The sequence below is a fragment of the Chelonoidis abingdonii genome, chromosome 3 (genome assembly GCF_003597395.2).
Source record: "Chelonoidis abingdonii isolate Lonesome George chromosome 3, CheloAbing_2.0, whole genome shotgun sequence".
Lineage (NCBI taxonomy): Eukaryota > Metazoa > Chordata > Testudines > Testudinidae > Chelonoidis > Chelonoidis abingdonii.
The window spans coordinates 141366536-141381478 of record NC_133771.1 but is presented as its reverse complement, the minus strand read 5'-3'; the positions used below and the strand labels follow the sequence as shown (position 1 = coordinate 141381478).

Here is a 14943-nt window from a genome sequence, read left to right as displayed (position 1 = left end):
AATACATTCGTCAGATGCATGTGTGGAAATTACAGGGGCAGGTATATATATGCAAGCAAGCTAGAGTAATGAGTTAGTTCAATCAGGGAGGATGAGGCCTGTCTAGAAGTTGAGGTGTGAAACCAAAGGAGGAAAAACGGTTTGTTGTTAGTGGCAAGCCATTCACAGTCTTTGTTATATCCTGAGCTGAGGTGCCAAATTGCAGATGAACTGAAGCTCAGCAGTTTTCTTTGAAGTCTGGTCCTGAAGTTTTTTTGCTGCGAGATGGCCACCTTAAGGTCTTGCTATATGTGGCCAGGGAGGTTGAAGTGTTCTCCTACAGGTTTTTGTAGTATTGCCATTCCTAATATCTGATTTGTGTCCATTTATCCTTTCCTTGGGGCAGGCCAGTCCTCGCCACAGACAACTGCCAACCTGACATATTTCTCACCAGAACGGCACACCGCACCATAATAACTCTAGCTCAGGAACCAATCCATGTAACAAACCTCGATGCCAACTCTGCCCGACACCATCACAGGACCTAACTCAGATCAGCCACACCATCACTGGTTCATTCACGCTACGTCACCAATGTACAAATAAGCCATCATATAGCACAAGCAAGCCTTCTGCTATGTACAATGGCCATACTGGACAGTCTCCATACGAAAAGGATAAATGGACACAATCAATATTAGGAATGGCAATGAAACAAACCTGTAGGAGAGACTTTCAACCTCCGGCCACACATAACAGACCTTAAGGGGCCATCCTGCAGCAACAAAATCTTCAGGACCAGACTTCAAAGAGAAACTCTGAGAGCTTCAGTTCATCTGCAAATTTGACACCATCAGCTCAGGATAACACAAAGATGTGAAGTGGCGGCCACTACCAGGATTCTTTGCTATCATTCCTCTGGTATTTCATTTTCATATCTATGGAATTTGTTCTGAGGAATGTTTAAAAGACTAATAATTCACTCTTATCCAGATCCTTATTAACCTGACATACACAAAATGTTAACTGAATGTTAAAAGACTGGCATATTCGAAAGCAATCAGTGGTGAGCTCTGCTATCAACCATACGCATTTGGCACAAATCAGTGCAGCAGCAGTTTTTAAAAATATACATTAGATGGTGGCATATGCTGGCAATATTTGGACGTGTTCACAGAACTCTGTTGCCCCAACAGAGGAAACCAACTGGTTATGGGTCCAACCTAATGGCCAGCAATATTTATAAGAGAACATCATTTTGATCTGACTGGATTGGGCAGAGTCATACTCCGTCCTGGAAAGGAAGTGGTCACAGCCCAGTGCAGATATTATGACAACACTTAGCTTTTATGGAATGTTTTTAATCAGTACGTTAAATCACTTTAAAAGAGATGCAACCCTTGCCTGCCTATACTGGGGGGGAGGGGGACGGAGTGAGGGCAGCAGCTTCAGCAGTGTCACAGCACTTGGGGTAGGGGAAGGCAGGACTAAAACTCAGGTCTCTTGATTTACAGCCCATTGCTCCATCTACTGGACATGATCCCTCCCTATCAGTGCAGTAGTTCTTCCTTGGATTCGGGAGCAGACTGTTCAGCTGAGAAAGCTTGTCACATATTTTATTACTGCTGGTAAAGTTATTAACTCTCCACACTCGCTTTTTACACTGCAAATAGAAGGCAGCCTATGGCTAAAGAGATCTGGCATTGACTACTCATTTATATGGAAGCCTATGCTCACTTCTGACCTAGTAGGAATCTACATGGATTGCTTTCCATGCCTTCCCCCTAGCCCCAACAAACAGACAAGATGGCAGAATTGCAACACAATAATTTTCTTCTATTTTAGAATGTAGTGTCCTTTTTCTGCCCTGTCTTACACACATGATGGGATGATACAGTCAAAAAGATTTACACAGGACACTAATAAATGGGTGTTATGAAAAAATGTATATGGCCATGTAGGCTGTAATAGCCCCAAAGAGGTTATTTACAGACTACAGGTAAAAACCACATTTTACTTTTTTTTTTTTTTTTTTTTTTTTTAAGTCTACACTTCAGTCTTAATTATATCTTATTTAAATCATAGATGGAATATATCTTTATATATTTCACATTTTTTCTTTAAAATACAATTTAACAATGAATTTCACAAATTGCAAATAGTACTTGAATACAATGAAGACTGTGATACAAACTAAAAATAGCACTGAAATGCAAGGTCTGAGAAAGAAAAGAGAAGAATTAGATTACAATTGTAAGGATGTAAGATTATTCCTCCCACAATTAGATGAGTTTAGACTCAGTATCTGTTAAATAAGAATAGCTGTACTAGGTCAGAAAATGTCCATCTCCCAGTATGCTGTCTGCCGACAGTGGCAATGCAAGTGCCCAGAGAGTAAGCCTAGAAGGCAATGATCAAGTGATCGCTCTTCCTGCGTCCTCACCACTCTCTGACAAACAGAGGCTAGGACACCACTCCTTACCCATCCTGCCTATAGCCATTAATGGACTTTAACCTCCATGAATTTATCCAGTTCTCTTTTAAGCCTTCACAACCTCTCAATAAGAGTTCCACAAGTTGACTAGCACTGTGCAAGAAGAACTTCCTTTTATGTATTTTTATCCTGCTGCCCATTAATTTCATTGTGGCTCTAGTTTTTTTATGGGAATAAGTAAATAATTTCCTTATACTTTCCCATATCACTCATGATTAAATATCTCTATCATATCCCCTTAGTTTTCCTTTTCCAACTGAAAAGTCTAGCCTCTTATCTCTCCTCTATGGAACTCGTTCCCAAACCCTAAAATTTAGTTGCCCTTTTCTGAACTTCTTATCCCAATATATCTTTTGAGATGAGGAACCACATCTGTACGCAGATTCAGGTGAGCGTACCATGGATTTAATAAGCGGCAATAACATATTCTCAGTCATTCTCTATCCCCTTTTAATGATTCCTAACATCCTGTTTGCTTTTCTGACTGTCCTGCAATCACTAGTGGACGTCTTCAGAGAACTATCCACATGACTCAGATCTTTTTCCTGATGTCTGTTGTAGCTAAATTAGCCCATCATATTGATGATAGTTGGGTATTTTTCAGTGCATACTTTATATTTACGCACATTAAATTCATTGTGTCATTTGTTGCCCAATCACTATAGTTTGTGCAAATCTTGTTGAACTTCTCACCAGCGTCTGCTTTGGTCTTAACTATCTTGAGCAGTATACTCTGAAACTGTTGCCAACTCACTTTTTGACCCCTTTCTCCACATCATTCATGAATAAGTTAATAGATTGGTCTAGTGACGCCCTGGGGAACACTCCTAATATACCCTCTCCATGAGAATTCACCATTATTCCTAACCTCTGTCCCGCTGTCTTTAACAAGTTCTTCAAGCCATGAAGGACCTTGCTCTTTATACCATACAACTATGTTACATAAGAGCTTGGTGATGGGACCTTGTCAAAAAGTCTTTCTGGATATCTAAGTAACGTATGATCAACCACTGATCCACCTTGTCCACATGTTTGTTGACCCCTTCAAAGAACTCTAATAGAGTAATAGACACGATTTCCCGTTTAGCGAAACCATTTTGACTTTGCCCAAACATTTTATGTTCTTCTATGTGTCGTAGCAATTTTTATCTAACTTACTTGTTCAACTAATTCTGCCGTACTGAGTTAGACTACCAATCTGTTAACTGCCAAGGTCACCTCTACGACCCCTTTTTAAATATTGGCGTTACATTAGCTATCTTTCAGTCAGTGGGTACAAAAGCCAATTTAAAGGACAGGTTACAAACCACAGTTAATAATTCCGCAACTTCACATTTGAGTTCTTTCAGAACTCTTGGGTGAATGTGATCTGGTCCCGGTGACTTGTTAAGGTTAAGTTTATCAATTAATACCAAATCCTCTTCTAGTGACACTTCAATCTATGACATTTCCTCAGATTTGTCACCTACAAAAGCTGACTCAGGTTTGGGAATCTCCCTAACATCCTCAGTCATGAAAACTGAAGCAAAGAATCCATTTAGTTTCTCAGCAATGACTTTATCATCTTTAAGCACTACTTTTGTATCTCGATCATCCAGAGGCTCCACTGGTTGTTTCGCAGGCTTTCTGCTTCTGATGTACTTCAACATTTTGTTATTACCTTTTGAGTTTTTGTCTAGCTGTTCTTCTTCTTACATTTTTACACTTAATTTGGCAGTGTTTATGCTCCTTTCTATTTATCTCACTAGGATTTGACTTCCACTTTTTAAAAGATGCCTTTTTATCTCTCACTGCTTCTTTTATATGGTTAAGCCATAGTGGCTCTTTTTTAGTTCTTTTACTGTGTTTCTTAATTTGGGGTATACATTTAAATTGGGCCTTTATTATAGAGTCTTTAAAAAGCATCCTGAGGTGACATGTTCCCAGTCAATATGGGGATAATTGAAATCCCCCACTATTATTGAGTTCTTAATTTTGATAGCCGCTCTAATTTCCCTTAGCATTTCATCATCACTATCACTGATTATTGATTCATTTACCAGTTTGTTTTACATCCTTAACCTTATGCAAGTAGATTTTTTTTTAATTCTGATACGAAGTTTTATTTCATATATAAAAAGGCTTGTTAATCTCAGCTCTATTATACAATTCCACAATTATGTTAGGATTTTCTATAGTATGAATTCATAATTACTATTTCATTTTCATATAATTGGTAAATTTATGCAAGAACCAATAATATCAATATCATTATCCTATATACCAATGTCACTACTTCCAAACCTAGGAAGTTTTGGTTTATGTAATGATATCAGTGTTAGCTCTTATCTGCAAGTCGTATTAACAGCTATTTATATCTTATCAAACACTGAGATTGTATTATTTAATCTATACTTTAGAGAAAAAATTGCAAATCAAACTGTAGAGCAATAGCTTTATTAATTTCCATGTCATTTTCTAGAACATCATTTCTATAAGACAAGCACAATCTATATATTCTTATTATAACACTTACTAAGTATCTTTCTGAAGATATACTAACTAAGATGAGGTCATCTCCAACACGCACTTTTTCTCCCTCTGATCGCTGTTTGGAGGCAGGATGTATGGTCCACCAGCAGGCCTCACCTGTGTTGTCATGGATTAATGAAAGAGACATTAGAAAGGAAATGCTTGAGATTATTCTCATTTCTTCAGTTTTATTTGGATCTAGAAAAAAAAATATTATTGTCCATATGTACTTTAATGCCTTGTATATAGTTAAAACTTTGTTTGACATACCTTCCAGAGATATGATTCATGACAATACATTCATTGGCTAAGTCACTAGGGGAAGTCACTTAATCTCTCTGATCTTAATAATGCATCTATAAAATGTAGACAATATTTCCTCTCCCCGATCCTAGGAGATTGAGTTATAAAGATATTAAAACCTGTTATATTTGAACCTATTTCTTAACTTAAATACAAGTTCAAAGGGTTTATTTTTAAATAATTCAAAAAGGTCTGAGCCCTGATGTCCTGACCTCATTTTTACTCACTCAGGCAACCCCTTCCCTCCCAACCTTCACCCCCAGGCTTGAGAGTCCAAGGTCCAACCCAAGTCTCAATATCAAAGCACCGGCTACAGGCAGTTGTAGAGCACTGGTCCCACTAGCACAAGTCTGTGGACCCAGGCTCAGAGGCTCGCTCCCAGATGCAGTGCTGGCAGACTCAAGCCTATGGCAGTTTTGACTAGGTAAGGACAGAACAAGCTGTCCTTGAGTTATCGTTCCTGCATTACTTCATTAAAAAAAAAAATCTGTTATGGCTCAGAGGCTTGTATCCTTCTCTAGCAGAGATAGGAATACTGAAGAGGATATGTGCTCAGCCAACAGAGTATAGGAACAACTCGCATGTGTTGGAATAACAGTCTGGTAATGATTATTGATGACAAGATAGGACTAACAATTCTAAGCTCTTTCACTAAGCCCTTCTTTCACTAAGGGATCTTCCTTGTCACTATGTCACAAGGTTTTGAGTAAGAACAGGGAAGAAGAAATTCTCCTCTGAGAATGAGGGCATAGATATTGAGGGGAAATCCACCAATGAGGACGCAAAAGAGATTATCAAAATTAACCTGTTAATTTAACGATCCTCTCTTTTACGAAGACTATAGTTAAGCCTGTTAATTTAACGATGCTCTCTTTTACTAAGACTATAGTCAATTCTTTGGTCTAACGCCACTAGAAGGTACTATACATGCAGCTTTCATTCATAACAAGAGTACTTGTTAATTTGTTTGCAAATTTGTTTCCATAATGAAGCCTGTTTTCAGATACTCACAGCGTTTGGAAAAAATTGTTCCTTTTCAAATATATATTATAAAATCTTGCTAATTAAACAATTTTGTAGCCCTGTGATACTTGCAGGAAATTGTCTCCAGTCAACAGCAGCAGCAAAGGAGAAACCTCATCCGTACCCCTCACCTAACTTTAGTAAGCAGAGGTGATTTCTCTCTCTCCCGCTTTCAAAAGAAAGAACGAAAGAATGGAAGAAAAAGAAAATGAAAATTGAGGAAAAGCCAAACCACCTCCATTATTGCAACATTAATGATGTACATTTTTTTTTATTTTAATTCTACAAGATAAGGATTTTACCGCAACAATAACTTGCGCATGTGCCATATCCTTAATATTCTACGTCATACATTTTACAGCCAAAAAAAGACACAATAAACTACATATTCAGTATGAAAAAATGAAATATAAAATATTGCACACGCGCAACATGGCCATGGTAACATTGTAAGAATCTTAACTTCTGCACCTTTAACTTTACAGTCACACCTTTTTATAGTAGTTTGCATTTATATCAATTTAATCTAATGATTAAACAAAAGGAATCTTCTGTGGCATGCGGTTCCTTAAGAGAAAAAGTTTTACCTGTTGTGTCTTCTTGCAATCCCACATCAAATGCCAATTTATCCATCGAAGACCGTGAGGTGGAGAGGCAGCAAAGATACTACCGAAAAAAAATAACATGTATCAGTAGTTTTTCTCATGCCTGATTCTTACTCTGAATGTTACAAGCCATCAGCCTGCTATTATAGAACTTTATATCACTTCTTGAACAAAACTAACTACTCTATTTTAAAGCACCAGGATTTTAACTGCCTGTTAATGAGAACAGCACTTGAGCTAAGATTAATGTTCTGAAATATGTTGTCAGTCTTCATCTACATCAGCTTTTTAGTGAAAAACAGGGAGAGCAATGCTGGCAATAACAGAATGATTTCCACTTGAGTCTAATTTCTAAGATTTTGATGGGTCTTTTAGGAAGCTTTGAACCTGGATGCCCAGAAAGGGATTGAAAATGACAAGATTTCTGTCTGAACTATATACAAGGTTCTGTCTCCGTGTCCATTCAATCTTTGGCTGGTGTTCAAATTGTCAACCAGATGGCAGTTGTGGCGATACTGTAATTTATGTAATATGAACAACTATCCCATTGGGAAAGGAAATGAGAAGTCATGAACCCATTTAACACAGGCCAACAGACAGGGATCAGATGTTAATTATTTTTGGTCTGTATCAACATGGGCTGGATTTCAAAAGAGAACCTACAAGTGAAAGACACTGTTTCCTACCACCAGTCTCCTAACCCATTTTGTCTCCATAAGTTCAGTGGGAGATATGCTTATGTCATGTGAATAATTCACAGGACAATTTTAAATGGCAATAGTTTGAGTGTTATCACTTGTAGCTACAAACACTGACAGAAAATAGATACCAACACTAGCATCAACACCTACACATCAAGGTAAAATTCACACATACCATGCCACTGTAGGAATGGCGCAACAATACTGCATGTCCATAGAGAAGCGTTCGATGACCACCACCTTGTGCAGTCTGTACAGATAAAGAAAAGTGGTTGATGAGCAGGTTAGATTAAAATTAAACCCTTCTGCCAAACATAATCGGTTCCCAGGTAACATTTCCTCTTATTTCCATTCAGCACCCTCAAACCACAAAGGTATCTGCCCCCTGCTACTTAAATCAATTTTTTGATACAGATGACGTTTGAGGATTTGACAGTAGTTAAAATTGCCAATGTGTTCTCTTTAGCTGTGTAATCCAGTTAAGTGAGTGACGTTTGCTGCTTCTTACCATAGTGAAGTTTTAATCAGAATGTATTACTTCAGTTGGACTCTTCTCAGAAAAGACTTGGACAAGTGATTACTGAATTAAACTGTCATTTCATATCACATGTTCTTATTTGACTGATAGAGGCAAATTATGGTCTTTGCATCCAGCCATAAAACTCAATATAGAGATCTTCAGGGAGATAAAAATCTTTCCCCTTAGGCTGAAAATGGAAGTGAAGCCACTCTTCAGGCCTCAGGAGTGATGTGACTTTGACATGTGTTGTGTTACCTTCCATATGGGAATGGCGAGCAGGAATGGCCAGTGAATCTGTGTAGCCATAGATCAACAGATCCTGTCAAGCCCCCTCCAGCCCCAGACTCCTGAAATATTGCCCCCCATTTCCCAAGCAGTACAATCACACTTCAACTGCATTCAGGGATGTCCAAACTCACAGGTGTTTGTCCCCTGGTGGCCAAATGATATCAGACAGCTTGCACTGTCTGACAGGACATTAAGGCCAAAATGCTCAAAATTGCCCAATTTTTCATGCCCACCCTGAGAAACCACGAGCAAGTTTCTCAGAAGTATTGAGACTCAGAAACTCCAGTGAAAGTCAACAAGATCTATAAAGGGTCAGAATGTTCAGAAATCAGGCCCAAGGCATCTGAAGTTGGGCATCCAAAACTGGAAATGATACACTTAAAAATGCCAACATGAGTGCACATGATCTTGATGAAAATGAAACTAGCCGAGTAATAAAATCCATTTTAACACAAAGACTGCAGAAAATGATTTTTTACAACACTGAGATGTTTCGTTTTATATATAACAAGAATACTCACTGCCTGCCAACAAAAACTAATAATTTGTTACAGCACTAGTCACTTTTTAATAGAGTGAGCTTCATTACAGTGCACATTTATTTTCACTGCTTCATGTACATTAAGTATCATCTATATGTAAATAGGTTTCAAGTCTATAGCTACAATGGTTTTATATAAAGAGCTAATAGATCTTAGACTTTGATATAAGAGTATTCCCATTTGAAAGCCCAAGGTTTTATTTTCCCATCTATAGCATTTCCCACTTCTCTTCCATCAAGGTGGAGTGAGCTCTTAATTGACTGGAGCTTCAGAATAAAAAAAAGTGTACTGTGCCTAGCTAAAAAATGAATTGGCAGCAACAACATGCCATTATCTCACTGGCAGTTTGATAGCAATGCTGAAGCTCAATCTCACTGAATTGCTATAGTGACAACTCACAATTTTTCCTCAAATATCAGTTTTGACTCTCCTAAGTTTTACCTACCACAATCAAACATTCTACCATGAAAGCAGACAGTTTTTGAAAGGACAAACAACTCAAAAGTAATAATTTTAGTGTCTTTAAGGAAGATCCATGGATCATGGCACATACCTTAATATCAAGTTTTTGGTTTTTGTCAGAGCATCCTTTATTTTCAATAAAATACACATACTACACTGGGCATATATAGAGCTACATTTGTAAAAATTCATGGAGGATTCTCACTCAGTAACATGTTGTTTGAGACATCAAAGACCGTGAATTCTTATTACAATGAACCCCAAGTCATGGTTTCTCTCAAAAACACAAAGTCTTTATTATTATATGTAAAAACCTAGCTGAAGACACTAATTGTCCAAAGCCACATGATGACTGGATGGTTGGTACTTTAAGGATGTCACAGCTATGTCTTTTCTATTCCATAGCCTTGCCTATAAACAGAAGTTGCACTGATATAAATTCCATCCGTTCAGTGAAATTGATACAGATATTCAGGTGGAAAGCATTCCCACAGCTGGGCTTACAACAGTGCATGCTGCAACACCTGTGTCCACATAGCAGCACCCTGAACCAATGTAAGCCTAGTGGAGTATGAAATGATGTTCTTATTCCATGGACCCCCGAACTACCTGCAGGCTCACTGCGAGATGAGAAGTTTCACACCATAGTGCACAATATGACTGGCTTCTAAGAGAACTGAAGGGGCAGAGATCAAACACCCATAATCTCTTTCATTGTATCCTGGAAGGCATCTGTTGTCTGCCCCAGTCCAAGCTCTTCACTGCACATGTGGATGAGAGACAGAGGAATGCAGCTCTCATGTCCATTGTTAGATAGGAAAGCCAATCCTGTTATACTGGGGAGGATTTCAAAGGCAGATAGAATTGTCAGAGGATAACCGGAGTATTGATGCCATTGAGGAGTTCCTAGTTGCCAGACAGGTCAGTTCTTCATTGAGCAGTGCAGTGTCAGATAGCAAGACGACCTCCCATTCCTCCGGTGTTACTACATCAGTATAAGTGCATGACCATATTGCTACTACCCTCGATTTAACTAGTGATATAGAACTGTATGACTTCTCCTATCCAAACGAGGAGAGTTATATCAGTGCAATTTTTCTATGTAGAATAACTCATAGTAACTTCTGATACTCTTTGGAGCATGACTACAGAACTGTAATGCTTGAACATCTGAACAGAAGTCCTAACTGCAACTCCTTTAATAGATAAATATTCAAGCAGTTTTAGTCACCAAAGCCAGCAATTAACAACATCCCACAACTGCTGAATGTGTCAAAAGAAAGCAAGAGCTAAAGTGCATTGTAATGAAGAATTATTCACTAAAAAGACTCTGAGTTTTTAAGAACAAGCTAAGAGCTTTTTTGCAGCTGCAAAAACTAATTTTATGATGCATACCTCATGAGAAGGGAATTACAGTAAATGGTAAGCACAAGTATTGGAATTGTAAGGGGAAATTGTTGTGAAACTCTAATAGGTGTTAAAGTTGATTAAAATAATTAGTTATGTCACGTATCATTCTGTATCAGTAGCTTCTAAAATACGGGCCCCATGATCTACATTAAATGTGGAAAAAACCAAAAATACTACAGATGTTTAGCTGACATTTGTATAATACCTAAAATTTTATTTTCAGTAAAGTGCAGTTATTAAGTACAGAGAGAATGGTAATACCTTCCTTTGATTTCTTCAGTAATGCCTTCTAAACCAAAGCTATAAGTTACAGTGGTAACTGTTTCAAATGTCGATTTTTTTTTTAAATGACAACTACTCTAATGTTTTTAACCCAATGCTTGTAATCTTTAAAACAATGTGTACTAATGTTGTATTAAAATGTAGTATTCCTCTCATAAAAACCTGAGTCACTGCATTATTTCCAAAGCAAATTGGGCCATCAAGGCTGCAGATAATTTATTACTATCGGAGGCTTAAAATGCTAAAATGTGCTTAAAAACTGCCATCTGTAAAAACAAAATAATGACTAATACAGTAAATAGGGATTTATGCACAAGAACATTGTTGACTACTTTTTTTTTAAATGTCAGGTTATTAATACCTGTCAAGTGCTGATGCTGGGTAAAGCCAGTCATTCCACCAAATATATATGTGATTTCATTGCAGGAATTGTGGTTGTAGTTTGTTTAATTCCTTTTTCTCCATACAGAGTACTGAATGGAGGACACTTTAATGCTGTAAGGGCTATTGGAATGACAACATTATTCAATTCTTGCAAATCCAAGTTTGGTGGGATCTTGCTCTTTAACCTTCAGGTCACTGATGTTGCCCAGTTTTACTCTATTCAGAATCAGAATGTTTAGTTCATTAGCAAAATAATACAAATAGAGACTATAAAAGTACTAATTTCATGTTACAGAGGGAATGAAGGCTATTAATAAAAACAACGTGAAAAAATATATTGATGGGGAGAAGCTTTCCGTGCTTATCTTATCTATGCTCCACCTACAGATTTAGAGAATCGGTCTAAAAGGAGGAGATTTTCAAAGGCACTAATGGCAGTTCTGGTTCTACAGTGACAGTTTGGATGGTGACAATGGGGCAAGCAAGAGGTGTACCAGGAGAAAGGATCAGTAATTATACAGCTCCAGAGTGGAGACATTATTTCAGCCCATTGGCTAGAGCAGTAGATACAGGAATGGAAGGTTGCATGCTGTAATCCCAAACCCAGGTTGTGGGGTACATTCCTTTACGATATATTGAATTATTCTACCTTTACTCAGTTAAAAAGAATTTCACTTATTTCAGAGAGTATAAATCAGTAAATACATTGGTAGACAGATACACTCGTGAGAGAGGTTACTATTTAGAGGAAAGGGTAGAAAATAGACAATCAACAAATTTTGGATAAATCACTGAATAAGAACTAAACCTTTCAGGGTTCATGTGAACTCTTCAAAAACTTTTGAAATTTACTTAACACTCCCTTACACCATAAGTAAATGGGTTTCCAGAATGAGGGCATCCATAAGCAGGAATGTGTTTATTCAGATGACTTGGGGGTGCAGATTCCATTGCCATAGAAGGGCTCAGCCATCCCAGCTCACGTATTAAACCATCACGGCAGCATTCCACGTACAACAGAAGCAGACTATGTTGCACCTGTTTTCAATATGTTCCGTTTTGAATTTTTTTGCTGGGACATTTATCTGTTTATTGCCTCAAAATGTATTATTATGTGCCTTACCCTATATTACACCAGTCCCATTGACTGCATAACAACTAACTGGAAATCGCAGAAACTGGCCAACCATAAAAAAGGTGATACAAAGAAAGAATAGAGACAACAAATATATAAAAGCTATAAAATGTATCAAACATTATCTTTTTCTAAATCATTAAAACACATTTTAGCGAAGGTTAGGAAGGTTTTTCACCTCGTTAGACAATTGCTTTAATATTTTAAAACACAATACTTCAGAAAAAGTTTATCTGCTACTGTTAAAGTTATCCCTTCAAATACTTTTACTCTACATAGCCCAGAGTGTCTGCCTCTGCCCATCCATGATCATAAAAAAGCCTTAAATTAAGTTAATGTGGTTTCTAAATCCACAGCTTTCAGAAGTCCAAGTAGTAAAAATCTGGTGAAAGTTTGATATTAACTTTAAAAAATAAAAATAAGAGATAAATAATGAATTAAATGAAAGTCAAAAGTCATACACAGTACAATACTAAATTTTTAGCTTGCTTACCTTCATCATAAATTTCTGCAGAGCCATGGGAGGCAGGGGGAAAAAGAGAAAACATACAATGAATATTTGCTCTCAGTCACTTTAAAATGTGCTGTGTGTTTTCCTTAAAATAGTGAACAAGATGCACTGAAGTAAAATCATATTTAAAAGCAGAATTTACCATAATTATTATACAATTACAGTATTTGCTAGAAAGCATATCTGCTCAAAACAATTCTTCATGATTTCTGTACAATAATTTACTCAACTTTAGAGTATCATATTAAAGCATACATCAAATTAAATAGCTTTTATTGTGTAAATCAAAATGGAGTGCAGTGAACACAGGGATCACAGTTGAAATATTTGAATAATGTGCTCTGCAAATGCTTACTAACTTCACTTCAGGTTTCCACATTCAAAATGCAGTGATCCAAACAGCAACACAACTGATAGCAGTGACTGTTATAAATATGCAAGTACACAGTAAACTAAGAAAACAGAATTGTTACTGCTATTTCTTGCATATTAATTCTAAAGAATTACTCCAATGCCATATGCACTAAGATGCCAAACAGTTATGGAAATCCATAATATAGTTTTCAAATAACTCATATATAAACTAAGTCAGCAGAAGAATTCTTCTAGTTCTAAAGTAGTTAGAATATGTGGTAACTACTTATGCTAAACTATTGTTCCATCTTGTACTTAGTTGTGATACTCTGCGTACCTTTCCCAGACCTGAAGAAGAGCTCTGTGTAGCCTGATAGCTTCTCTCTCTCACCAACAGAATCTGGTCCAATAAAAGATTATCTCACCCACCTTGTCTCTCTAATATCCTGGGACCAATACGGCTACTCCAACACCCAGTAAGGGCTAAGACTAGTGCAAATTATTCCTCCCTATGTGCTTTGCCTAGCTTTGTCAACATTTAATTTCATCTACTATCATGTTGCCCTTTCCAACTAAGTCCTTCAAGAACCTCAGTTCTCTGCTTGTCACTCACCTATGTAACTGTTATCCACAAATTTTGTGGTATCCTTGCTCAGACCCTTTTCCATATTTAATTAACAAATATATTAAAGATCAGTCCAACTACAGAACCTTGTTTTCTGTCCCACAGCCAGTTTCCAGTCATTTACAGTACCTTTATTTCTCATCCCATGACTGCTTAGAGATTCCTTAAAAGACTCTTGAGAATGCCTTTATCAAGGCTTGGTTGTTTCTTTCTCTCTATTTTTTTTTCGAAAGCTCAAATTAAGTTTACCAGTTGGTTCACCTTTGTTGACGTGATCAAGGAATTCTGGTAGATTAGAGACAATTTTTCTTGATAGAAGCTGTACTCTTTTGTCTCTATCATATCATGTTTGTCTGGGTATTGTATAACTCTAGTTATTGTTTCAGCCAGTTTGCATGGTACTCAAGTAAGGTTCATTAGTTTATAATTCCTAGGATCACTTTGTGCCTTTTCTAAAGACAGCCTCACTGGCCAGTGGTGCTGGAAGCAGTTAGAGAAACAGGGAGCCCTGGATCACTCCCCCACACATTACTACACACTCTGTGCACCAGAAATAACCAGAGGATAGCCCTCAAGACCGTTCCCCCAGTCAGGAGTAATGGAGGGGCAACTCAGCATGGCACACAGTAAGGAGCACAGCTGCACAGTGCAAGCCTTAGGAGGAACCTCTGGACACACCCACACAAATTGGTACCACCTCAGCTATTTACCTACTGCTAACTGAACAGAACAAGAGCATTCTAGATACATCTGCCCCTCCCTGGTGAGAAAACGTTCTTAAAAAAAAAAAAAGCATCTTCAGACTGCATCTCAT

General features: G+C 37.5%; 1 protein-coding gene across 3 annotated transcripts in view; it reads right to left on the bottom strand.

Annotated features, from left to right (window-relative positions):
- Window positions 1-14943, bottom strand: part of RYR2 (ryanodine receptor 2) — a 749362-nt gene that overhangs the window by 480301 nt on the left and 254118 nt on the right. For all 3 annotated transcript variants that reach the window (XM_075064183.1, XM_075064184.1, XM_075064185.1), the window contains exons 5-8: window positions 13133-13147; window positions 7792-7866; window positions 6898-6976; window positions 4989-5101 (exon numbers count right to left, since the gene is read on the bottom strand). In XM_075064183.1, coding sequence (XP_074920284.1) covers window positions 4989-5101; window positions 6898-6976; window positions 7792-7866; window positions 13133-13147 — 282 coding nt within the window. The remainder of the gene's footprint in view (window positions 1-4988; window positions 5102-6897; window positions 6977-7791; window positions 7867-13132; window positions 13148-14943) is intronic.